The sequence below is a fragment of the Heptranchias perlo genome, chromosome 2, assembly GCF_035084215.1.
Source record: "Heptranchias perlo isolate sHepPer1 chromosome 2, sHepPer1.hap1, whole genome shotgun sequence".
Taxonomy (NCBI): domain Eukaryota; kingdom Metazoa; phylum Chordata; class Chondrichthyes; order Hexanchiformes; family Hexanchidae; genus Heptranchias; species Heptranchias perlo.
In genome coordinates, this window is record NC_090326.1 from 80,278,041 (window position 1) to 80,304,887 (window position 26,847).

The following is a 26,847-nucleotide window of genomic DNA, read 5'->3' on the forward strand; positions in this document are numbered from 1 at the left end:
TTACAAAACCTTCGCCTTTCACTTCCAACTACTTCTACGTGGTGCATCCCCTGTGGCTGCAGCAGAGGTAGTGGCAGGTTGCTCTTGTTCATGCCCTGACCAACTGGATGCTTTGGGCCTACGCCCTCTGGTTTTGGTGCCCGTGAGAGCCCCTCCAAAGACTGCTCCACCTGCACCTGTGCAGGGGCAGACTTGGCCACCTGGAGAGGAGGCAGCATTGCAGGTACTGGTAGAGAGGGGGGCAACGGGTGAGATGTGGGAGCGCTCTGAGTCCCCAGGTCCATGTCCCCTTTCGCCATCATCCCTCCCCTGGGCCAGACCCACACCACTCCTACCACTCTGCTGGACGAAAGTTTGGAGGACATGTGTGAAAGCCTTGTAAGGCCAGTGCTAGTGTATCTGCGTGCCTGTTTAAGGCAGCAGAATGTTGTTCAAAGAGTCCGAACGACCGTCATCAGGACCTGAATGGACTCATTTGTGAGCCGTGCGTGAAGCTCCATGGAGGCTAGCCTTCCCTCCATCACAGACATCCTCTCACTTACCCGCGACACTATCTCAGAGATGCCCTCACGTCCCTGTGACAGTATCTAAGAGATGCCCTCCCTTACCTGTGCCACCATTCCACTCACGTGAGTTGGACTCCTCCATCCTCTGCGCGATTGTGGAGAGTGTGCGTGGCACCTGTTCCAGCACCTCGCAAATGTGCTGCTGCCCCTCGATCATTCTCCTTTTAAAAGGATAGCCCCCCAGGTTAAGCATCTGTGTCCAGCTGAGCAGAGCCTGGAGAGGAGTGCTCTCACCAACGCAGACTCTCCATAGCTACCTATGCCACCAGTGCCTGCTCATGCTCACGTGTGTGATAACTCACCACGTGCGACCCCAACTAACTGCGGGAGATGTTGTTGCTGCTGGTGACTTCCTCTGCCACCTCAAGCCAAGCCTTCTTGGTGGCAGAGGCAGGCCACTTCCTCCCGTCCGCCGGGTGGAAGACATCCCTCCTCCTCCTCACTGCGTTCAGTAGCACCTGGAGTGAGGCATCGCTAAATCTAGGAGCAGCCTTTCCCCTGGGCTGCTCCATTGTGCCGTGTGGGTGTTTTTGCTCCAGGAGCAACCAATGGAGTACTGCCCCTTTAAATAGAGCTCCTCCAGCGGACAGCCTGTGATGCAGGTGTGCGGTCCACCCGTTGCGCACAGATTTTATTCGGTGGGTTACTCACGCGCCCAATCGCCTCCCCCCCCCCCCGCTGCCATCCCACCTCCCGCTAACATCGGGGCCTAACTCTCTGGAGTAAGGCTTGAACCCAGAAAATGGTGAAGGCAGCTTGAAGGAAGAGAGAGCTTATAAATATAGGGAAGCCCAGAATTTTTTTTCTGTAAACAATATTGTGCAATTGTGAAAGTAGGTCAAAACATTGATAAATGTGCATGTTACATATAGACTCTTGATGGCTGACTAGGTAAATTCAGCATGTAACAGAGTCATAAAGTCCAGGAAGGTCCTAGGCTTTCTATTTGGTCTGTGCTGTATTAGCTGGTTTCAGAAGGAGCGCTACAACTGGCCACAGTGTCCATGTTAAAGCGGGAGGTGGGGGGGGGGGGGGGGGGGGGGGAATTACGGTTTTCATTTCTGATGTATCCCTAGTACAAAAAAAAGAGTTCCTTTACAGCACAAGCTAAGGGGTTTGGAGACGTGAAACTGAAGCATTATAATGCTACCACTGGTTGGCGAGTACAGTTACAGTGTGACAAGTTTAAGTAAGCAAAAGTACAATAAAAACATGACAACAGAAAGTAAGTTTTGTATATAGTAAGTGCACACAAATATAATATTTTTTAATAAATTACACACAAGAGAAAAGCTCCATTTTTTCACCTGCATAAAGAAATGAGCTGTGTCCAAATGAAGGCAAAGTTGCAGCTGGGATGCAAGTGGTATCCATGGTATTTTTTTCCCTCCTCAAATTCTGAGTGCAGTTCAGAGACAGAAAAACTACACCTTCAAATCTTGAATTTTGAAACACACAGGGGCAGTTTATTTTGCTTTTCCTTCATGTGTAATATTTACAATTTCAAATAGATATTGAATCAGTTGCTTCTACCACTTCTAAGTCAAATCAGTGCTTATTTGTGTCTATAAAGAAAATATAAGAAAGATTGTCAATTGTATAACAGAGGGCAGATTTGTGAAGTGTCTGTTGGTGAAATATGGAATGAAATTTCCAAAACTTATTTTAATTAAGGCAATTTTGATAATCATTAGGGAGAGTTGACTTTCATCCTATTTGTATAAGCTGTAATTAAACTCACATAGAAGAAAAGATAGTGTTCAAACCATACCACCCGTCCAGAGCTAGTTATCAGATCTTTGACATCCAAAACAACAAAGAATAAATATCCCCTACTAGTTGCTGGGCAGTTTATTTGGGTTGAAATTAGTCAGGTTTTTCTCTGTCATTTCCCCTGCCATTATTCGCTGTCAAAAGGCCTAATGGTAGAGCCCACGGGAATCCTCACAGACGATCAATGACACTCCCTTCAGAAAGTGTTTTCCAGCCAAACGGGCAGACACATGGCAAATGAAATTTAACGCAGAGAAGTGCAAAGTGATACATTTTAGTAGGAAGACTGAGGAGAGGCAATATAAATTAATGGGTACAATTCTAAAGGAGGTGCCGGAACAGAAAGACCTGGTAGTATATGTGCACAGGTCGTTGAAGGTGACAGGGCAAATTGAGAAAGCAGTTAAAAAAGCATTGGGGATTCTGGGCTTTATAAAGAGAGGCACAGAGTACAAAAGCAAGGAGGTTATAATAAACCTTTATAAAACACTGGTTCGACAACAACTGGAGTATTGTGTCCAATTCTGGACACCACACTTTAGGAAGGATGTGAAGGCCTTAGAGAGGGTGCAGAAAAGATTTACTAGAATGGTTCTAGGGATGATGGACTTCAGTTACGTGGGTAGACTGGAGAAGCTGGGGTTGTTCTCCTTAGAGCAGAGAAGGTTGAGAGGAGATTTGAAAGAGGTGTTCAAAGTCATGAGGGGCCTAGACAGAGTATATTTAGAGAAACTGTTCCCAATGGCGGAAGGGTTGAGAACCAGAAGACCTAGATTTAAGGTGACTGGCAAAAGAACCAAAGGCAACATGAAGAAAAACTTTTTTTTTTAAAAACTTAGCGAGTGGTTATGACCTGGAATGCACTGCCCGAAAGGATGGTAGAGTGGTAGAGGCAGATTCAATCGTGGCTTTCAAAAGGGAATTGGATAAGTACTTGAAGGGAAAATATCTGAAGAGCTACGGGGAAAGGGTGGGGAAGTGGGACTAGCTGGATTGCTCTTGCAGAGAGCAGGCACGGGCTCATCGGGCCGAACGGCCTCCTTCTGTGCTGTAAGCATTCTATGATTCAATCCCAGTTATCCATTGCACAGGCATCATTTTCCTGTTACCGGTAATTTGAAAGACGTAACAATGTATACTTGGCACCAATAACTGGCAGCACAATGCACTACTACTGGCATCCTCCCCACCCACCCCACCCCGTGCTAAATTGCTAATTTCAGCCACAGTGCAGCATTGGTGGAGGTGAAGAGAAGTGACACTAACAAGACTTCAATCTAATCTCATCTAATAAGATTGCCACTTATGTATAATGGAAGGTATTCCATTTTAAAACAAAATAATCAATAATGATTTCTCTATTTTGCATTACTTGTTGCTGAAATTCTGATTATGCTTTAAAGTGAGCACAATTAAATCTTAGCCATCTTTTATTGCCACGTGACTCGTTAACCTGATCACCGAACGACATAGAGCCACTACTCAAAAACTTAATGGATAAAGAAAAACAAATCTATCAAATGCTAACGGATACATTTTATTATTAGCAGCTATTTGTAAAAGGTACTGAAGTAAAGCCTAGAAGCGGCCTTATTATTTGTTTCTCCTCAAGGAATGCTGACATACAATACAGGAAAACAGATGGCACTGTGCCACCCCATTCCTGTAATATGGTGCAGTCTAACATTTCCAACTACTTAGCTCAAGTTGGATGCTAATATCATTTCAGAATAATGTCCAGTCTTTTGTTTAAAAGACACAAGTCTGGATGATGAACATCTTTCAGAATAACCTCTAGGGATATGAAAATGCTACAAACATTTGATATAGTTATCCTGGACAAAATGACAATATGAATCTGTACATGGTCAGGAATTAAAATTACATTAGTCTGAATCCTACAAATAGGATTGGATCCAAAATGAATTCAGTTTCCCCAAAAATGGACCAGGCTACACACTGAAATCTTGACAACTTGATTTAATTCAGTTTCAGCCCAGACTGAATGGGCCTGATTTCTCTTCTGGTGAAGTTAAGTTGTGCAGTCTCAACAAAATTTTAAATTTAGCAAAACAAAAGTACATTAATCTAGGGCAACATTCTAAATTATCAGATTCAATTATTTCTTCACCTCAATTTGACCAGCAGTGCACACGATGCTCACTGACTTCTTTCATCTGGTCCGTGCATCTTCTTGTATTAAACCACAAAGCCAGTTTTAACTGCAAAAGCTGAAACTAACCATAATTGAAATCAGCTTTGTAATTTGTGCACTCAACGAGAAGAAGTGTGCCCTTGATGAACTAGCGAGCTGGCTAGTAATACTGAGAGCTTGCTACAGGTGGTCCATATTTTATTACAAAAAGGATGTGAAAAGGGTAATAGATGTTCTAGAATTAGTGGAAATCAATTCTGACTGGTGTGTGGATTCAAGTGCCACTCAGTTGACCCCATGACATAATCTTCTCTTGTGATTGAATATTGCTAAGATCTACCACCCACTGCAGGCCCACAGACAGTGCCGCATTGCTAGTATACTGGAGTGGATTCTGTCCTTCCGTACATCCTTGTCTTGTACCATACCTCTGCTGAAGTCTCAGAAGCCTTTCTTCTATTGTTTGGAGTCCCCAGATGTTGTACAGATAGGCGGAGCAGATAAAGCATAGGAGGGGATATGCTACGTTTACTGCTCCTTCTGTATTGTTTGTAGCCTCTTAATCAGTGGCTGACTCATTGTGCAACAGATTGGATGGCCACATTCCAGGACTGGATGGATGAAGGCTTTGTACAGTCTGAGGAAAGTTCTGGGGCTGACCCCATGCTTCTTTCAATAGAAGAATTGCAATCTGGCTGATCCCCTCGATGTGATGCATGCAAGCTATATTCCTCTAGAAAATAATGCCCAGAAACTTCTGCCGTCTGCTGCTTATAAGTGGTTTTGATAGAAGCTCAGTCCTCAGATCCTGTTCAATGTGGGTTCAGCAGAAGTCGCCATTGCCACTTCTATTCCTCCAGATCATCCTGGCATCTCTTGAAGCTTTTCTGATGGGGGATATCCAAATGGCGATGTCATCAGCAAACTGAACAAGTTCCCATCCTTTGTTCGTGGGTTGGAATGTTACTGACATAAATAAGGAATTGGAGTGGGCTGAAAACCAAGCCCTAGCAAGCTCCAGCCATTGACGAGACCTGGTGGCGACTGCTGTCCTCACTGACATCAGTTGAGCACTCTGCCAGGAAATCTGACATCCATTAAATCAACTCACTGGGACATCGAGCTACAAGATGGTGCATCATAGTCCATTGTGCCAAACCTTGTCAAAAGCTTTTTCCACATCCAAAGTGCATTCTTCCTTATTAAAGGTTCAGAGGGTGTCTCTGATAACTGTAGTGAGCTGCACTAATGCTTCTTCCACTCCTAAACCCTGCTTGGCCTGAGTTAAATTCATCAATGCTCTCATGATATTGGAGAAGCTTTCCAAAGCAGCTCAACAGGCTGATATGACTGTAATTGCTGTGGTCATTAGTCTTTGCCTGATTTGTGGACCATTGTGAACATAACTGACTTGTAGCATCTGGGGAAGTAGCCCACGACCAATGACTTGGTGAAGACCTCAGCTATCATGGCCATCATCTTGTTGGGTGCCTAGTCAAGGTTACATTTAGTTATGCCATCTTCTCCTGAGGCTCTCTCACATGTTGTTTAGCCTCAATCAGAATTCAGCAGGAGTAACTGGCTGGGCCATGGCAGTTGCCTTGCTCTTCGGTACATTATCCTCTCCGTTACTTGCAGGGCCTGTGATTAGCAACTGAACATTTCTACTTGTATATGGATATGATGGTCCAGTCCTTTTTCCAAGCCACTGTTGAATTCCTCGAGATTTGGTTGGGTGTGTTCAGGCACTGTGATTTTTTGAACAATTCTGCTTTCGTGAAGTCAGTTTCTGCACTGGCTCCGACCTGTAGCTCTTCGGATCTGAAACCAGAATTATGTGGGATCTTGACTTTCTGCAGAAAAGATCCCATTGCTTCTCAGAATTGATTTTGAGGAGCCATCGGATTTTAATCTGCGTATGGTTAATTGATTTTTTTTTGTCTGCCTGAGCTACGTTTAATGTAGTCCCTACCAAATCCGTACTTTTTGAAAGAGAATTAGCCAAGTGATGTGTTGGGGTATCGCAGCTGTCCCATCACCAGGATCCTTCTGAATGGTTTTGCTGCTTTTGCCACTCCCATTAATGCACCAGTTAGCTGCTTCCTGGCCTGCTGTAGGTCATCAGAGGTTTCCCAGGTGATCTGGTGGAAGCTGTCCTCTATTAGATGCACCCCGAAGGAAGCCCAGTTAGCTCTTTTATCATCACTGCCTGGTAGTTGGAGTCAGGCAGAGAGCGTCAGTGTGAACAGACTTGCAGATATTCATTTCCCACATCTTCCCCAGACTTTAAGTCTGAACACTTGCTGGCCACAGCTGGTGTTACAATGGCGAAGTCAAGCACATTGTGGGAGTCGAAGCTGCTGTTCTGCTATGTGAACTCTGGAGGTTTCAAGATGCTTTAGTCCACCCATTATATCCAGTAGCTCTTTGTTTGTAATGTTGATGGACTGGCCACCCCACGTGGTAAGTTTTGCACTGAAATCCCCCAGGATAAGCCTGCTGTTTCTAAATTGGAGTTATGTCCAGAAAAGATCCCATGGTGCAGAAGTGCCTTGTGTAGACAGACACAACACTTAGTGCGCACCTTGTTCTAGGCACTCTCGGGCGACTACACACTACAGTCCACAGGCAGCACCAGGGACGTCAATTTCGCTGAACGCCAGACTGCAATGTAGGAGGAAGACTCCTCCTCCTCCTTTCCTCTCTGATCTAACAATGAATGCTCTAGTTCAGTAGGCTGAATTGTCTTTGCTCAGGAGATAGGTCTCATTTGGATCTATGGTTCCCAAAGCTCTGCACCACTGTGGTTTTCCTCACATCATGTCTGGGTCTGTTGTGGACTAATTGATAAGAGATTGGTTGCTATGATTAATCAACAACTCCATTATCGTTGCATCATGCGACTACCAGAATGGTAGAAAGCAAACAAGATGGACCTTGGCCTTTTTTCATCTAGCAATTCCTACGTTCCTATTTGTTGAGGCTATGAGGACATTGTTTTTCTGTGGAGTCCTCAATAGTTGTTTATTGTTCTTCTAATATTCACACGTAATGTGCTTATTCCCTTCACAGGGGACACTAATGGGGCTATGTTTTAACGTAGTTGATTCATTGTAGCCCTTAGCGAATGCTATTGGGGCTCAATAGAGACTTATGGCATTGCTTGGTGAATGTCACCATGCCCTTCATATTGTCATCATGCTGGTTGGTGGTACCGAAGTAAGTGAGCAGGTCATGGTCAGCATTTAGAGACTGGTTTTGAGAACTCCAGTTAGTTTTCTACTTTTTCATCACCCTTGTTGCTACTTGGGGTACTGGTCTCTGTACTTTCACATGATGCCACAAGCAGCCTCTTTAATGCAGCAACTGAAGTATGCTTTTCAGGTTACCTACTGGCTAAATTTGCCCCTTGGATATTTGAAGCTTACTTGAAATCAGGGTGGTTTTGTGCACCTACTGGGTGGGTCCTCCATAGTTGGTGCAGGTAGCATCATGCTTTCGTCAAGAGCACTGGGATGCTGTATGACCCCAGCCAAACCAGACACATTTTGCACTCTTGCTATTCTGTGGCTGAGTCCCTGACACTTGGAACAGAGTAGTCATAGCTGGAATGTTTGCCTCCTCCACTCTGAAGTGGAAGAGAAAAACAATAAACTGCTTTCAGCCAGCTTCTGGGTCTGCTCAGGTTTCTCTTGGGTCACTGATGAGTCTTATGGGTAGGCATGTTTTGCAGCTAGTCTGTAAAACTTATGAGCACTGTTCTTTTCAGCCTCCAGGGCAGCCTTCACCTCTTCTACAGGTGTTTCAGTGCTGTGCCCTTAATGACTACTTGTCTCATGGTCCATGGTTGCTCACCCTGTTGCTAATAGCATTTTGGCAGGACAGAGTGTAGCTATCCACAGACCACAGTCTTTGTTGGTATGGTACTCCTGCTGGAGGTTGTGGTGGGAGGGGGAAATGGGGGCTCATTAAGTGATAGATATCAAGGCTAGAGAATGGGACATTTTTGTCAGCTAGTGTCAACATCTAACCAACTGCGACACAGGTAGATGCAGAGTAATGCTCCCTCTACTCTGTCCCAACAATGTACCATATTGGCACTCTCAGAAATGCAGCACCATTTCTCGTATCAACCATGGCTTCTCTGAGATTGTCAATTAAATCCAAAATTATCCTCACTCTTAAGAGCAAATACATTTCACATAGGTCTCCCACAGGTAGTTGAGAGAAGATTTTTTTATCCCATCGGGGTCTGGGGGTAGATTTGACCACAATTGCCAGAGGTAGATGGATAGTGTGCTAACCTATTGCACCACTGAATATCCAAAGTTGTACATATCCAAGTGAATAGTTTACAAGTATTTTGAAGTATATACGGAACAGTTACATTTTAGATTAAAATATAATGGTTTTCTTTTACAACAGTTCCTGCAAGCAGTTCTTTCCAACAGACTACCCTTGCAGAGTTGCATGACCTGATGATTAAGTTACCTTACTTAGTCATTTGCTTACTAAATTGTGCATCGCCTTTGGAATTCGTTTTTTTTTTAATGTTCTCGGGATTTGGATATGGCCCTACATCTTGGTTTCCCAATAAAAAAAAACTCTACACAGAAGTTCTGGTGGTGGTGGGCGTTTGCCTTGAACTGCTGCAATCCTTGGGGTCACTGTGCTCCCATGATGGTGTTAGGTATGGAGTTCTGGCATTTTGACCCAGTAACAATGAAGGTACAACAGTATATGTCCAAGTCAAGATTACACCTGAACCATGCTGGGACCAGAGTTCTAGCGAATTGAATAACTCGGGAGGTAGATAGGGCTTTAAACTAAATAGGTGGGGTGGGGTGGGGTGGGGTGGGGGTGGGGGGGGGGTCCCGGTGGAGAGAAATCTAGAATGCTGAAGGGAAAAGACAAATAAGGAGTGCAGGAAAGTGATTGGGGTAAGGATAACCAGATTGTGTCAGGAAGGGACAGAGCGTACAAACAAAAGAGTACACTAACAAATAGGGTCCGGGTAAGAAAAAATGGTAATAAGGCAAAGACATACTACAAAAAAATGTTAAGACGTTTAAAAATGTTAAAAAGACAAATCTGAAGGCACTGTATTTGAATGCACAAAGCATTCATAAGGTAGATGAAATAACAGCACAAATGGATGTAAACGGATACAATATAATTCCAATTACGGAGACATGGCTGCAGGGTGACCAAGGCTGGGAGCTGAATATCCAAGGGATTTCGATATTTAGAAAGAACAGGCAAAAAGGAAAGGGAGGTGGGGCGGCATTGTTAGTAAAGGATGAAATCAGAGCAATAGTGAGAATGGATATTGGCTCAGAAAATCAAGATGTAGAATCAGTCTGGGTGGAGTTAAGAAGCACCAAGGGGCAGAAAACACTGGTGGGAGTTGCCTATAGGCCTCCAAACAGTAGTGGTAATGTAGGGGATGGGATCAAACAGGAAATTAGAGAGGCATGTAACAAGGGTACTACAGTAATCATGGGTGACTTTAATCTACATATATACTGGCCAAACCAAATTAGCAATAACACTGTGGAGGATGAATTCCTGGAGTGTGTACGAGATGGTTTTTTAGACCAGTACATTGAAGAGCCAACTAGGGAACAGGCTACCCTAGATTGGTTATTGTGCAATGAGAATGGGTTAATTAATAATCTTGTTGCACAGGGTCCTTTAGGGAAGAGTGACCAAAACATGATAGAATTCTTCATTAAGATGGAAAGTGAGATAGTCCAATCCGAAACTAGGGTCCTAAATCTAAACAATGGAAACTATGAAGGTATGAGGAGTGAGTTGGCCATGATAGATTGGGAAGTTACATTAAAAGGCATGATGGTGGATAGGCAATGGCTAACATTTAAAGAACAAATGCATGAATTGCAACAATTATACATCCCTTTCTGGTGCAAAAAACACAAAAGGAAAACGGGCCAACTACGGCTAACAAAAGAAATTAAGGATAGTATTAGATCCAAAGAGGATTCATATAAAGTTGCCAGAAAAAAGTAGCAAGCCTGAGGATTGGGAGCAGTTTAGAATTCAGCAAAAAAGGACCAAGAGATTGTTTATGAGGGGAAAAATAGAGAATGAAAGTAAACTTGCAAGGAACATAAAAGCGGACTGTAAAAGCTTCTACAGGTATGTAAAAAGAAAAAGATTAGTGAAGACAAATGTAGGTCCCTTACAGTCAGAAACGGGAGAATTTATAATGGGAAACAAGGAAATGGCAGAGCAACAAATACTTTGGTTCTGTCTTCACAGAAGAGGACACAAATAACTTCCCAGAAATGCTAGGAAACCAAGGGACTAGTGTGAAGGAGGAATTAAAGGAAATTAGTATTAGTAAAAAAAGTGCTGGAGAAATTAATGGGACTGAAAGCCGATAAATCACCAGGACCTGATAATCTGCATCCCAGAGTACCAAAAGAGGTAGCCATGGAAATAGCGGATGCATTGGTTGTTATCTTCCAAAATTCTATAGATTATGGAACAGTTCCTGCAGATTGGAGGGCTGCAAATATAAGCCCACTATTTAAAAAAGGAATCTTACAACACCAGGTTATAGTCCAACAAATTTATTTTAAAATCACAAGCTTTCGGAGATTATCTCCTTCGTCAGATGAATGAGATTATCTCCTTCGTCATTCATCTGACGAAGGAGATAATCTCCGAAAGCTTGTGATTTTAAAATAAATTTGTTGGACTATAACCTGGTGTAGTAAGATTCCTTACATTTGTCCACCCCAGTCCATCACCGGCATCTCCACATCATATTTAAAAAAGGAGGGAGAGAAAACAGGGAACTACAAACCAGTTAGCCTAACATCAGTAGTAGGGAAAATGCTAGAGTCTATTATAAAGGAAGTGATAACAGGACACTTAGAAAATATCAACGGGATTAGACAAAGTCAGCATGGATTTATGAAAGGGAAATCGTGTTTGACAAACCTACTGGAGTTTTATGAGGATGTAACTGGTAGAATAGATAATGGAGAACCAGTGGTCGTGGTCGTGGTTTATTTGGATTTTCAGAAGGCCTTTGATAAAGTCCCATATAAAAGGTTCGTGTGCAAAATTAAAGCACACGGGATTGGTTATAATATACTGTCATGGATTGAAAGTTGGTTAACAGACAGGAAACATAGTAGGAAAAAATGGGTCTCTTTCGGGGTGGCAGGTGGGTGTCTAGTGGGGTACTGCAGGGTTCAGTGCTTGGGCCCCAGCTATTCACAATGTATATCAATGATTTGGTGAGGGAACCAAATGTAATATTTCCAGGTTTGCTGATGACACAAAACTAGGTGGGATTGTGAGTTGTGAGGAGGATGCAAAGAGGCTTCAAGGAGATTTAGACAAGTTGAGTGAGTGGGCAAATACATGGCAGATGCAGTATAACGTGGATAAATGTGAAGTTATCCACTTCGGAAGGAAAAACAGAAAGGCAGAGTATTATTTAAATGGTGACAGGTTGGGAAATGTTGATGCACAAGGGGACCTGGGTGTCCTTGTATACCAGTCACTGAAAGCAAACATGCAGGTGCAGCAAGCAGTTAGGAAGGCAAATGGTACATGGGCCTTCATTGCAAGAGGATTTGAGTACAGGAGCAAGGATGTCTTACTGCAGTTATACAGGGCCTTGGTGAGACCACACCTGGAGTATTGTGTGCAGTTTTGGTCTCCTTACCCAAGGGTATACTTGCCATAGTGGGAGTGCAGCGAAGGTTTACCAGACTGATTCCTGGGATGGCAGGACTGTCCTATGAGGAGAGATTGTGTTGACTTGGCTTGTATTCAATCGAGTTTAAAAGAATGAGGGGGGATTTCATTGAAACGTATAAAACTCTGACAGGACTAGACAGGCTGGATGCAGGGAGGATGTTTCCCCTGGCCGGGGTGGGGTGGGGGGGGGGATCCAGGACGAGGGGTCACAGTCTCAGGATATGGGATAGGACATTTAGGACTGAGATGAGGAGATATTTCTTCATTCAGAGGTGGTGAACCTGTGGAATTCTCTACTACAGGAGGCTGTGGAAGCCAAGTCACTGAATATATTTAAAAAGGAGATAGATAGATTTCTAGGCATAGAAGGCATCAAGGGGTATGGGGAGAGAGCAGGAATATGGTACTGAGATAGAGGATCGGCCATGATCATATTGAAAGGCGGAGCACGTTTGAAGGGCTGAATGGCCTACTCCTGCTCCTATTTTCTATGTTTCTATGTAAGTGATTTGGAAGTAATGGTATACCCATATCATTGCTGGGAGGTCATCATGAGCATGGGATAGGCTGATGGACCAGCTGGTCTTTTCCTGCCTGTTAATTTCATATGTTCGTACAAGAGGCATTGAGGAATCAGAATTGTAGGATAGTGTGCAATACAAGAGGTTAACAGCGTGAAATGGAACAGGATGTCATGGGGGCGGGGGAAAAGAGAGATAGGGAGAGACGAGATATGCTAGGTCCATCTCCATGCGGAAGACACAGCCTGAGCAAGTTAAGGCAGCTGCTGTAGAAAAATGTACTGTATTCCTGTAAGACCGGATTTAGACAGTAGACGCTTAGATGAAACTTACATATCACATGACTTTAGTCAAATTAGTCACGGGGTGGTGGGGGGGGGGGGGGGGGGGGGGAGGCTAACATGGAACAGATAAGTGGAAAAAGAGAGACACTCAACCAGAATACTATACAGAAAATATTTAGGCTGGAATGCACCGCCTCAAAGGGTGGTAAGAAGCAGATTCAGTCGTAACTTTCAAAAGGGAATTGATATACTTCAAAAGGAAAAATTTGCAGAGCCATGGGGAAAGAGCAGGGGAGTGAGATTAACTGGTTAGCTCTTTCAAAAAAAAAATCAGCACAGGTATGACAGGCCGAATGGCTTCCTACTGTGCTGTATTAAAACAAGGGGGAGTAATATTGATAAGAGATAAGAGCTGAGGCCTGCTGGCTGTATGGAAGAATTGGACAAAACTGATTTTATTCATTTTCAAACAAAGAGAATAGCTTGTTGAGGAATCAGAATTGTAGGATAGTGTGCAATACAAGAGGTATTGAATTACGGTTATATCATAGCCTGTGACCAAAAGTGGGTGTAATTATAGTAAAAAGTATAAAAGTTAGGACATCCTAGTGGTCTGTGGGCAGCTTGGACTAAAGACTCCAGTGATATGGCTGGGCTAGTTAAGTTTCTGGCCAATAGTGACCTTCAGGACAGTAATGGAGGGAGAACTTTTTTTAAATTCGTTCATGGGATGTGGGCATCGCTGGCGAGGCCGGCATTTATTGCCCATCCCTCATTGCCCTTGAGAAGGTGGTGGTGAGCCACCTTCTTGAACCGCTGCAGTCCGTGTGGTGAAGGTTCTCCCACTGTGCTGTTAGGGAGATCCAGGATTTTGATCCAGCAACGATGAAGGAACGGCGATATATTTCCAAGTCAGGATGGTGTGTGACTTGGAGGGGAACGTGCAAGGTGGTGTTGTTCCCGTGTGCTTGCTGCTCTTGTCCTTCTAAGTGGTGGAGGTCGTGGGTTTGGGAGGTGCTGTCGAAGAAGCATTGGCGAGTTGCTGCAGTGCATCCTGTGGATGGTGCACACTGCAGCCACAGTGCGCCGGTGGTGAAGGGAGTGAATGTTTAGGGTGGTGGATGGGGTGCCAATCAAGCGGGCTGCTTTATCCTGGATGGTGTTGAGCTGCTTGAGTGTTGTTGGAGCTGCACTCATCCAAGCAAGTGGAGAGTATTCCACCACACTCCTGACTTGTGCCTTGTAGATGGTGGAAAGGCTTTGGGGAGTCAGGAGGTGAGTCACTCGCCACAGAATACCCAGCCTCTGACCTGCTCTTGTAGCCACATTGTTTGTATGGCTGGTCCAGTTAGGTTTCTGGTCAATGGTGACCCCCAGGATGTTGATGGTGGGGGATTCGGCGATGGTAATGCCGTTGAATGTCAAGGGGAAGTGGTTAGACTCTCTCTTGTTGGAGATGGTCATTGCCTGGCACGAATGTTACTTGCCAGGCACGAATGTTACTTGCCACTTATCAGCCCAAGCCTGGATGTTGTCCAGATCTTGCTGCATGTGGGCTCGGACTGCTTCATTATTTGAGGGGTTGCGAATGAAACTGAACACTGTGTAATCATCAGCGAACATCCCCATTTCTGTCCTTATGATGAAGGGAAGGTCATTGATGAAGCAGCTGAAGATGGTTGGACCTAGAACACTGCCCTGAGGAACTCCTGCAGCAATGTTCTGGGGCTGAGATGATTGGCCTCCAACAATCACTACCATCTTCCTTTGTGCTAGGTATGACTCCAGCTACTGGAGAATTTTCCCCCTGATTCCCATTGACTTCAATTTTACTAGGGCTCCTTGGTGCCACACTCAGTCAAATGCTGCCTTGATGTCAAGGGCAGTCACTCTCACCTCTGGAATTCAGCTCTTTTCTCCATGTTTGGACCAAGGCTGTAATGAGGTCTGGAGCCAAGTGGTCTTGGTGGAACCCAAACTGAGCATCGGTGAGCTCAGGTGATGGTAGACTGTTGATGATATGGGGGGGTTGGTTAGGCCTTCTCTCTCGTCAGACATGGTCACTGCCTGGCACTTTGCTGCTGCAAATATTACCTGCCATTTCTCAGACCAAGCCTGGATGTTGTCCAGGTCCTGTTGCAGGCTAACATAGGCTCTTATTAATCGGAGGAGTTGTGACAGAAGCCGAACACTATAGAATATATAGCCCAGCACTATAGAACACGGACTGCAGCGGTTCAAGAAGGCGGCTCACCACCACCTTCTCGAGGGCAATTAGGGATGGGCAATAAATGCTGGCCTCACCAGCGACGCCCACATCCCGTGAACGAATATTAAAAAAAAGTTAATAAACAGCCCCACTCTTGAACTTATGATTGATGAAGTAACTGAGGATGGTTGGGCCAAGGATTCTTCCTTGAGGTACACCGGCAGCAATTTCCTTGGAGCTATGATGATTGGCCTCTGACAACTATGACCATCTTCCAGTGCATCAGATACGACTTCAGCCACTGGAACGTTTTCCCATGGACCCCAATTTTGCAAGAACTCCTTGGTGTCATACTCAGTCGAAGGTGCTTTGATGTCAAGGGCAGGTACTCTCATCTCTTCTGACATTCAGCTCTTGCATTCATGTCTGGATCAAGGCTGTGGGCAGGAGCTGAGTGGTCCTGGCGGAACCCAAACTGAACATCAGTGAGCAGGTTGATGGAACTGTTGATTACTTCTTTCATCACTTTACTGATGATTGTGTGGGGAAGATTGATAGGATGATAGTTGTCTAGTTTAAAGTTGTCTAGTTTTTTTGTGGCTACATACAACATACCTGGGCAATTTTTCAAACTGTTGGATATATGCCAATATCATAGCTGCACTAGAATAACTTAACTAGGGGACCGACTAATTCTGGCATGCAGGTCTTCCACACTACAGCCAGGATGTTAACAGGGCCCAAAGCCCTCATTAAGAAGTGTATGAGTACACCGAACCTAATGTCATGTGGAGTGAACCGAATTGGCTGGATACTTTTTAACCATCTTTGATGATGGAGACCTAGGGAGGAGGCCGAGCAGGATCAACTACTTGGCACTTAAGGCTGAAGATGTTGCAAACACATCCAACAATTTGCATTTATATAGCTCCTTTAATGTAGAAAAACCTCTCAAGGCGGTTTACAAAAGGTGAAATCAGACAAAAATAAACGCTGAGCCATAGGAGATATTAAGTGGTGGCCTTGCTCAGAGCTGGGCTTTAAGAAGGAGATGAGATAGTTTAGGGATAGAATTCCAGTCAGTAGGGCCTAGAAAGCTGAAGGCACTGTCGCCGATAGCGAAATAAAGGGGGTGGGATGTGCAAGAGGCCAGGGACAGAGGAACGAAGAGTTCTGGAGACACTGCAGGGCTGGAAAAGGTTAGAGATAGGGAGGGGCGAGGCCATGAAGAGATTTTAACATGAGGATGGAGGTGTTGGGAGACCGGACGCCAATGCAGATCAGCAGGGATAGGTGAGGGGGACCTGGTGAGGTGTAAGATTAATGCATTTAAGGGGAAAGCTAGGTAAGTACGAGGGTGAAAGGAATAGAAGGTTATGCTGATAGCATTAGATGAAGTAGGGTGGGAGTAGGATTGTGTATAGCATTAAAAACCGGCATAGACCAGTTGGGCCGAACGACCTGTATCTGTGCTGTAAATTCCATGTATGCATATGGGCAGCAGAGTTTTGGATGAGCTGAAGTTTATGGAGGATGGGAGGCCAGCCAGGAGAGCATTGAAACAATAGAGTCTGCAGGTGATAAAGGCATGGATGAGGGTTTCAGCAACAAATAGGTTGAGGCGGGGCGGAGACGGGTGATGTTGCGGATATGGAAGTAGGCGGTCTTTGTGGTGGAGAGTATATGGGGTTGGAAGTTCAGCTCAGGGCAAACAGGAAACCAAGATTGCTTACAGTCTGGTTCATCCTGAGACAATGGCCGGGGAGGAGGATGGAATCGGTGGCGAGGGTATGGAGCTTCTGATGGGGGCAGAAGGCGATGGCTTCAGTTCTTTCCAATGTTGAATTGGAGGAAATTGTGACTGGATATTGGACAAGCAATTTGACAACTCAGAGGCAGTGGAGGAGTCGAGAGAGGTAGAGCTGGATGTTGTTGGCATACACGTTGAAGCTGAACCCATGACTGCGGATGATGTTGCCAAGGGGTGGCATGTAGATTTGTCTTTTACACGCACATGCTGGTTTCCACCATAGTTGAGGAAGGGGATATTCACGGAGACTCCTTTTCCCGATGGTGAACAATCGGGCAGCTTTCATTTTTCATTGGATGTTGTCGGGCTACAGAGCTTTGCTTTTATCTATTGGTTGTGGAACTACTTAGCACGGTCTATAGCATGCAGGCAGTCTTGTGCTGTAGCTTCACTGGGTTGGTGCCTCATTCTAAGATATGCCTGGTGCTTCTTCTGGCACACCTTTCTACACTTCACATGGAAACAGGTTGATCTTTTGGCTTGATGGAGATGGATGAGTGATGGATGTGCTGGGACATGAGGTTACTGATTTGTGGTGGTAATAATGCTGCTGCTGCTACTGCTCGCTCACAATGCCTCATGGTTGCCCACTTTTGGGCTGCTAGATCTGTCCTGTCCCAGTCAGAACAGCGACAGTGGAAATTGTGGAATGTTAAACCAGCAGTTTTACAGACTAAAACATCCAAAATATTTAAATTGTAATTCAACGGAATTATGATGCACAAAAGAATTTAGCAAATACTATAGAGTACAAATATTAAACAGAAATATGTACAACGTCTTCAATGGTTTAATTACCCTTTTTGAGACAGGTCTTTGGATAATAAAGTCTTCAGATTGGCAAATTCATAGAATCATAGAAGTTTACAACATGGAAACAGGCCCTTCGGCCCAACATGTCCATGTCGCCCAGTTTATACCACTAAGCTGGTCCCAATTGCCTGCACTTGGCCCATATCCCTCTATACCCATCTTACCCATGTAACTGTCCAAATGCTTTTTAAAAGACAAAATTGTACCCGCCTCTACTACTGCCTCTGGCAGCTCGTTCCAGACACTCACCACCCTTTGAGTGAAAAAATTGCCCCTCTGGACCTTTTTGTATCTCTCCCCTCTCACCTTAAATCTATGCCCCCTCGTTATAGACTCCCCTACCTTTGGGAAAAGATTTTGACTATCAACCTTATCTATGCCCCTCATTATTTTATAGACTTCTATAAGATCACCCCTAAACCTCCTACTCTCCAGGGAAAAAAGTCCCAGTCTATCTAACCTCTCCCTATAAGTCAAACCATCAAGTCCCGGTAGCATCCTAGTAAATCTTTTCTGCACTCTTTCTAGTTTAATAATATCCTTTCTATAATAGGGTGACCAGAACTGTACACAGTATTCCAAGTGTGGCCTTACTAATGTCTTGTACAACTTCAACAAGACATCCCAACTCCTGTATTCAATGTTCTGACCAATGAAACCAAGCATGCCGAATGCCTTCTTCACCACCCGATCCACCTGTGACTCCACTTTCAAGGAGCTATGAACCTGTACTCTTAGATCTCTTTGTTCAATAACTCTCCCCAACGCCCTACCATTAACGGAGTCCATTCTGTCCATCTTTGATCACTTATCCCATTTATGGTTTCGGTGTCAAGTGGAATTGACTAGTGATGCAACTCTTACATTATAAAATCTCCTGGGCAACTCAATCTTAGAATTTAGAATGAATTGAATAACCTTAGTTTTTTTTTAAAAACCTGTTGGGGTACGAGAGCCACTAATCCATCTTGGAAATCTGAAATATTTCCTTTCCCAATAAGAGCAAATAGTGACTTATGCTGTCTGATTAGCATGTGATTGTAGCTAGGTCCCAGACAAATACAGTGGAACCCTCCTCTTCAAATTAGCTTGTTCCAGGAACAGGAAATGTTGTTATGTCCATCAGTGTATTTAATTAGCCATTTAGAATCGGCTGTCTGAAATCATACTTTAAACTAACACAAGCAAATATATACATTTCTGACAGTAACTAATAGAACATCTGTACTTTAAGAACTCTGAATATCTAATACATGTTGTACAATCTGATTTATCCTATTACAATTATTTTTCACATACATGTACATAGTACACCTGTACCTCTTTTCATACACTTGGATGTCACTCATGATCAGCATGGTTTTTAAGAGGACTGTTTTTCTTAAGGGTGAAAAGAAAGGGAGTTATAAATTGATTAGTTTTAGTACACATTAAAAAAAAACAAATTTCTGTGTGCAGTGTTCCATTAATTCTCCCATCACCTAAGATCTCTGATCTGCAACTTAAATTTCCGTGCCTCAAGTTTTCCCCCCCACTATGCCTGAAGGTGCTAATTCTCGTTGAGATGCAGTCCCTTTATGTACAGGCAGCCGACAATACCTGACTTAAATAGCACTCTTTGTACATAGACCTAGACATGGAGTCTTGGTAGACTATTCAGCTGTAGAAGACATCATAATTGAGCCAAATCCAGTACTCACAATGCACTGTACTTTCCAGCAGGGGTCACTGGGCAGCAATCAAGGAGTAGCTTTCCTTAACTAAGGGTCACCAAAGCACAATGTCATGTCCCAACTACTTCCTTGTTTTTTATTATGTGTACTAAAACTAATCAATTTATAACTCCATTTCTTTACCCTTAAGAAAAACAGCACTGACCATGGATCAAACCCAAGACCATCTTCGCTCAGTACTACACAGGTGGTACATTCACCTAACAAGTCACAGAGGGAATTTCCAAAATTAACATTCCATTGAAACTTCATGACAAGGATCCACTGCACAAACCATGGATGTGCTGGCCTGTGATAGGATTGCAGATCAGTAACTTCAGTGCAGAGCTACTCTAGCTTTATTACAGCACCACTATGCATTTATCTAAACAGAATTTGGTGGTGTCCTGATAAGGTGCAAATGTGAATCATCAAAGAAAGGTTAGGGTACCTGTATATGATGCCAATCAGGTGCTGTGAGGAAACTGCAATTTTGCAATCATGTAAACCCTTTCCAAAATAGCTACTAATGACAAGACTCCAAACAACTCACATTCCTACACAGACTATCAGAACAGATACACCTTTGAATTTTCAATGCATTCCAGGGATTATAGTGGCAATTTATATGGCTTAAGTATAAAGAATACAAATTTTAAGTAAGGAATGAGGCCAAAGTGACAACAGCAGAACACAAAGTGACAGTTATTTAAATTAGATTGAGGCCTTCTACATAATCTGTAACCACCATATTCATATATAAATTAATAATGGCACCAGCATATCATATTTAGCACCAATTGGACTTGTTAGGATGGGGTAAAACAGGAATCAAACTTGGGGCCTTCCCAGCCTGCATGGTGTGGTGCCACACTGGTCATAGCCTTCACTCACAAGGCTATCAAGGGAAACTACTATTTTTTATATATTAAATACACAGAACACAAATAGATTCCAATAAAAGTGAGGAAATATACTACAAAAAACTTAAAGGATGGATTTAACTTTCAAGTATTCCCAGAAGAAATACCCACTGAAGAAAACTGTTCTAAAAAAACTCATCATATGGTGCCCTCAAATGGAGATGTCAACTTTTTGCTATTTCCAAGTCTCATTGAAACAAATCCATTCACTTAGCCTCAGCCCCCGATGCTGCTTTCAGTGGACTATTTGGAACCAAGAGTAAACAAGGAAATGCCACATTTCTACATTTAGCCTCAAAGATGGCAGCTTCCAATTGAAAGTCAGGCAGCATAACAATTTTCTTTAAACAGTAATTCTATTTGCAATATATTTTTTAAAAAGTTAAATAGACACAGGACAGAGCATTTTTTCCTTAAAAACACAGGCAGGCAAATGGTATGTTGGCCTTCATTGCAAGAGGATGAGAGTCTAGGAGCAATGATGTCTTACTGCAGTTATACAGGGCCTTGGTGAGACCACACTTGGAGTATTGTGTGCAGTTTTGGTCTCCTTACCTAAGAAAGGGTATACTTGCCATAGAGGGAGTGCAGTGAAGGTTCACCAGACTGATTCCTGGGATAGCAGGACTGTCATATGAGGAGTGATTGGGTTGACTCGGCCTGCTCGAGTTTAGAAGAATGAGAGGGGATCTCATTGAAACACAAAATTCTGACAGGGCTAGACAGACTGGATGCAGGGAGGATGTTTCCCCTGGCTGGGGGGTCCAGAACGAGGGGTCACAGTCTCAGGATACAGGGTAGGACATTTAGGACTGACATGAGGAGAAATTTCTTCACTCAGAGGGTGGTGAACCTGTGGAATTCTCTACCACAGAAGGCTGTGGAGGCCAAGTCACTGAATATATTTAAGAAGGTGCTAGATAGATTTCTAGACACAAAAGGCATCAAGGGGTATGGGGAGAGAGTGGGAATATGGTATTGAGATGGAGGATCAGCCATGATCATACTGAATGACAGAGCAGGCTCGAAGGGCCGAATGGCCTACTCCTTCTATGCCTAATCCTGAGTACTCCTGTAAATGCACAGAAGCATTTCACACAGTAAATTTGGGCCAATCTGCCTCACCAGTCTTCATGACTAACTGGCTTTACTGAAATAATATTTTCTCACTATGCACCCACAGCACAAACAGGAGCTTAATACATATTCTCTTCCGCTTGATTAGTATACTGTTTATGGACTGTCACCCTTGAACTGAATAGTTAATCTGATCATTAAAGAACGTGGATTTAGACCATATCGCCTTCTGTATGTGTAATCTCCTCAGTAACTGAACAATAATCAAGTTAGATGTGTGTCATGGATTGTTTACCCATAATGACCGAAATCTCAAAAAACATTTGGAGCTGAAGCTGCATCACTAAAATTGCCTTACAGACTGAAAATATTATAATTTACAAGGCTGTCAGAAAGAAGTATTGTTGAAGTTTGAACTTCAGCAAAACAACAAGTCAAACATTTGTTATGATTTTAGGCCAACTCAAAACATGATACAAGCTGCAGAATGAGATAACATACTGGAGGCCAAGACGGGAGAATGTGCCAAAACAAGCCATCTAGCCATGCTTCTCAGTCTGAAATATAGTTGAGAGTTCAATTTTCTCTCATTTGGAATTACACAAATCTCAGTAGAAAACAAAACTAATTTGCAACATGTTTTGAATAGATAAGATTCATTTGGGAAGTTTTCTGCATTGTGAAATCAGTCTGGTTGCTTTCCAGTTTGAGGCGGGAAGGTTTAATAGTTTAGAAGGTGAAACTGTATTTCAAAGAAAACAGGACAAAAGATAATAAAAAAACATGTCCTATAAAATTTTAATCTGCAAATTATTTATTGTTGGGGAGATTTTGATCCTCAAAAGTCTTTGCCATTGCCACATGTCCATTTCCATTGGCGAATGCACACGATCAAAATACTAACATATTACATACTCCATATTACATCAGGAACAATTACATCACCCATATTACATCAGGAACAAATTATCAGGATGGCTAAATGATCTGGATCTACATTCAGTTTTGCAGCTTGATTCTACTACTATTTTTGCTTAGTGTGCAAACAACATTCTGGTAACTCACCAGCCAAGAAGCAGCTAAAGCCATTAATAAAATACAACTATTATGCCTGCAGAAATCAAAACTCACCACTACTAATGTGGAAGCAATCAACTTAAAAGGAGCAAGTGTTGGACAAAATATTTTCTGTTTATCAACAACACATTGATGTAAATTGTATTGAAAGGCATCATTCTGTCACTTTAATGCAACAGAAAGGAATGCACAGCTTTTCTCCCTCCCTCACAAAATGTTTTGCTACACATTTTAACCAGGTAATGTGTAATCGTCAACTTTTTAGCTATAGGTTTGATTAAATAGAACACAAGCTACATAAGAAACAAACACCAAAAGCAGAAACAAACTGCTTGAAGCTTATGGCCCTAATGACTGACCCAGTCATCTATCTGCATTAAAAAGATTTTCTGTAAAATTTAAATTTAGAATATAAAACATAGAACCTCTCTTAATTTGGAATTCTAGAAATAAACTAATCTTGTTTTATTCAACTTTGATTTGTACATAGTACTGCAGTCTTTACACTGTTGAGAGATTTCTGGCACCTAGGGGTGTCACTTAAATCCTAAACAAACCACAATTCTCCCAGGTTTCTTTTATCCTTTGTTTTCCCTCCTATCCCCCAACACATACACATCCAAAATGAGTTCCTACAACATGCTAGATATTAAAAACACGATTCTCAAATAATTTTTGCTGTAAATGCCCGACACCAAATAATTAATATAAATTTAAGTTTGAAGTAATACTACATTAAAAGTTATTTTACACACATTTACACTATTTGCAAGAAATACTTTCAAAGAATAGTCATACCTGCTAGATTGGCGATGGCCACTGGTATTCCTTGCACCTGGACTCCTCCTGAACTCAAACTGCCAAGGTTGACTGTCTGGAGGTTAGGAACTGATGCAAGTTGGGCAGCACTTAAATTAATGGTACCGCCAGTAACTGTAACAGGGGTAATTTGGGCAATAGCAGTTCCACCAGAGTTACTCGAAGACACTGGTGTCACAGTCAGTTGATGTGCATTCTGGATCTGTACATTTGAAAGGTTCTGGATATGCTGCACTTGTATGGTTTGCCAGTTTATTTGCCCAGATGGTGTCAAACTTGGTGCCCTGATGATCACCTGAGTTGGGTTCTGCAATGTTGATAACTGAACATTCTGCAAGGCCTGTTGCTGGACAGTTTGAATAGTTTGTCCTTGCACTGCAGCATTTTGGATGGTTTGAAGAGCATGATGTGGAATTGTCTGAATAATTTGTTGCTGTATTTGAGAGGACTGCTGTTGCTGAATCGGTATTTGTTGTCCAACAGCCAGCTGTACCTGCTGAAGCTGACCCTGTTCTTGCAAATTTTGCAACCCATTGGACTGAGCGAGATTTGTACTTTGTGCTTCGGAGACGGGTACGACTGACGATGACTCCTCTTCTGTATTTTCTGAACTTGATGTAGCCGTGAAGACGGACTGAACAGTATCTGCCGAATTTACCAGCGAAGTACTGCTGGACAGAGAAGGGGAAACGGTAGTAACGCAGGTAGATGTGGAAAAAGGAGGAGATTCAGGCATGCTGTTCAAAGAGGCGGTGGAGATGGGCGTGGTAACGACCTGACTCCCATTAGAGACCCCGCCATCTGAAGGCTGGACGAACTGAATAGATCCTCCTCCAGTCGCTGCCGCCAAGCTGTTTATGGGCATGGCCAAAGTCACGCCACCTCCTATATTAATAGGCAAGGTGGCGACCATTTGAGTCTGAGCACCAGAAATATTAACTCCTTGCAGCTGTAACGGGATGGACAGGCCGGGTCTGATCTGGAGTGGGACAGTAGTAGTCTGAGGAGACGTATTCTGCGTCACTACATTTCCAGAAGTCGTTCTTGTAATTGGGGCCAGTATGGCTTGGTTGTGTCCCGCGGATATGATCTGAATCTGCCCGTGCAAATCAGCGGAACTGATCTGAAACTGCTGCCCGTCCACTGTCTGGATCTGCGGGATAACTTGATACTGGACACTGCCTGAAGATCCGGCAGCTCCTGCTGCCGCTGCGTTGACCACCATGGTAGGATTTTGGAGACTCTGCACCGGTACCACGTTATACTGCCCCGCTGCTGAGACGATGGGCCTGGCTTTGACGGGAGACCCTGTGCCATCTTGAATGCTTATAACATTACCGTTAGTGGTGGTGGTGGTAGACGCCACTTGATGTTGTACAACGCTGTCTTTAGTTGTTGCAGGGCCGGCGGCAATAATCTGCCAGCCGTTTCCAGAAAGCTGAGCAGTTACAAGCTCTAGTTGCTGTTGATGTACCGCTCCCGAGCTCTGGTCGATAAGAACTTGTCCGGCCGAGAGAGTGTTGGAGGCTGCTGCGCCTTCCGCCGGACCCGGGGATCCGATCTTGCTGCAAGTCGCTGCGAGCAGGGCGAGAGGAGAGGGCTGGGTGTCCTACCCACATAGACACACAGTGGGCGGGTTTAGAGAGGAAAGAGTGGGTGTGAATTTACATTAGCACAAAAAGGGGCTTCACTCAGGAAGTACAGAGTAATTAACGATAAAACACATGCATTTCAATAATATTAGAATAAATCTAAAATCATGCAGTTGTAGTTCGTTAAAATCAGGAAGTAGGTGTTCAGATCTACAGGAAAAAAAATGGCTTCACGTACAAATGCAACACAGACAAGTGGTTAGCAAAATTAGTTCAACAGCAGTTGAGGCACAGGAAGCATTTTTAGCTAAACACGTAAAATAAAATGTTACACACGCATATTATAAGTCTTGTTTTGAAATTTTAGTTTTCATACCTGTGAGCCTGATGTTTTGATCTGCAAATATTCACCAGGTTTCCCTCCTTCAGTGAGGGTGGCCATACTTTCCTCCTTTTGATCTGTGAACAAAAAAAATACAAATAATCATAATAAAATAAGTTCATTTTTTATATATATATAAGATACACTCTACTTGCACACAGTTGTCTCAATCAACTATCAATTCCCCAGGAAGGGGAGGAAAAAAAACCAGAAACGTGGTTTGAAACCCGACCCAGTGGATACAAAGTAACACCCAAAAGAGGGTTGTCTCACTACTGTAGATTCTTGGTGTCAAGCTGATCAATTAGCAGAAAGCTTGTCACCAAGGTAAATTGACTTTTCCCTCTTGTTTTTTTTAAAGGAGGGAGGGATAGAGGGAGGGTTACGTACCACTCATTCTGCATTGCTTAAGAAGGGAAAAAAAAAATAAGGCCAGTACAAAATGTAGGCAGAACAAGGCAGGGCTGGCCCTTTCTTTCCACGAATGGCTGTTTGCGTAGGACGGAATAATCAGGTTCCTCTTGATTGACGGAAATGGAACTGGGAGGCGGCGCTTCGAATCCAGCGACAGCACCAACGAACCCGGAGACTTGACGTTCCGCGTTCTAGCCTTGCAGCCGGCCACTTGATTGGATGTGGGGCTGCGGCGGTGGAGTGTTGGGACGGATTGTTCGCAGAGCATGCCGGGTGTTGTAGTCCGCCCCCGTGCTGACGTCCCTCGATGGAGCGGGGCACGGCGCGGCGCGCATGCGTGGTGGGTGAAATGTGTTTTTGACGGACTCCCGCCCCGGAGCTGCCCTTTTCCCTCCTCCCCCTCTCCCATCAGGTTAGGCTGAGTGGAAGTTGAACAAAGGCGGCGCTTTGGGCTCAATTTGGAGGTGGGGGTGGTCATTTATTTAAAGCGTCAGGGTCAGAGCTAGCAGGCCTTGGGATTCCTGCCAACTGTATCTCAAGTCTCTTGTGGCTCATCACATCCTAGAGCAGATTTAGGAGGGAGAGGGACAGCAGATCACTGAATCGAGAAGTAATGTATGGGTGGATGGACGTGGTTTTGTTGGGGGATGCAGTTTTTTAACATATGACATGGGGGGGGGGTGCAGTTTTGTAACATATGACATGGGGGGTGCAGTTTTGTAATGTATGTGTAAGGAGGCTGGATGCTGTTTTAGAAAGTACGTGGGGGTGGATACAGTTTTGTAATGTGGGTGGGTGCAGATTTGTAATGTGTGTTGGGGGTGGAGTGCAGTTTTCTATTTGTGTGCATGTGGGAGTAGAACAGTATTGTAATGTATGCCTGGAATGCAACTTTGTATTGTGTTCGTGTAGAGAGAGAGGAGGGGAGGAGAAGAGGGAGGGGAGGGGGTGGGGTTGCAGTTTTGACTGAGAGGTGGAGG

The 26,847-nt window shown here is 43.7% G+C and overlaps 1 protein-coding gene across 1 annotated transcript in view; it reads right to left on the bottom strand.

The window, feature by feature from the left end:
* The window catches only part of sp4 (sp4 transcription factor), a 92,732-nt gene extending 66,765 nt beyond the window's left edge, over window positions 1–25,967 (bottom strand). The window contains exons 1-3 of the mRNA XM_068003661.1: window positions 25,844–25,967; window positions 25,448–25,530; window positions 23,459–25,088 (exon numbers count right to left, since the gene is read on the bottom strand). Of these exons, the coding sequence (XP_067859762.1) occupies window positions 23,459–25,088; window positions 25,448–25,530; window positions 25,844–25,850 (1,720 nt within the window). The 5' untranslated portion in view covers window positions 25,851–25,967. The remainder of the gene's footprint in view (window positions 1–23,458; window positions 25,089–25,447; window positions 25,531–25,843) is intronic.
* Window positions 25,968–26,847: the final 880 nt, after the last annotated feature.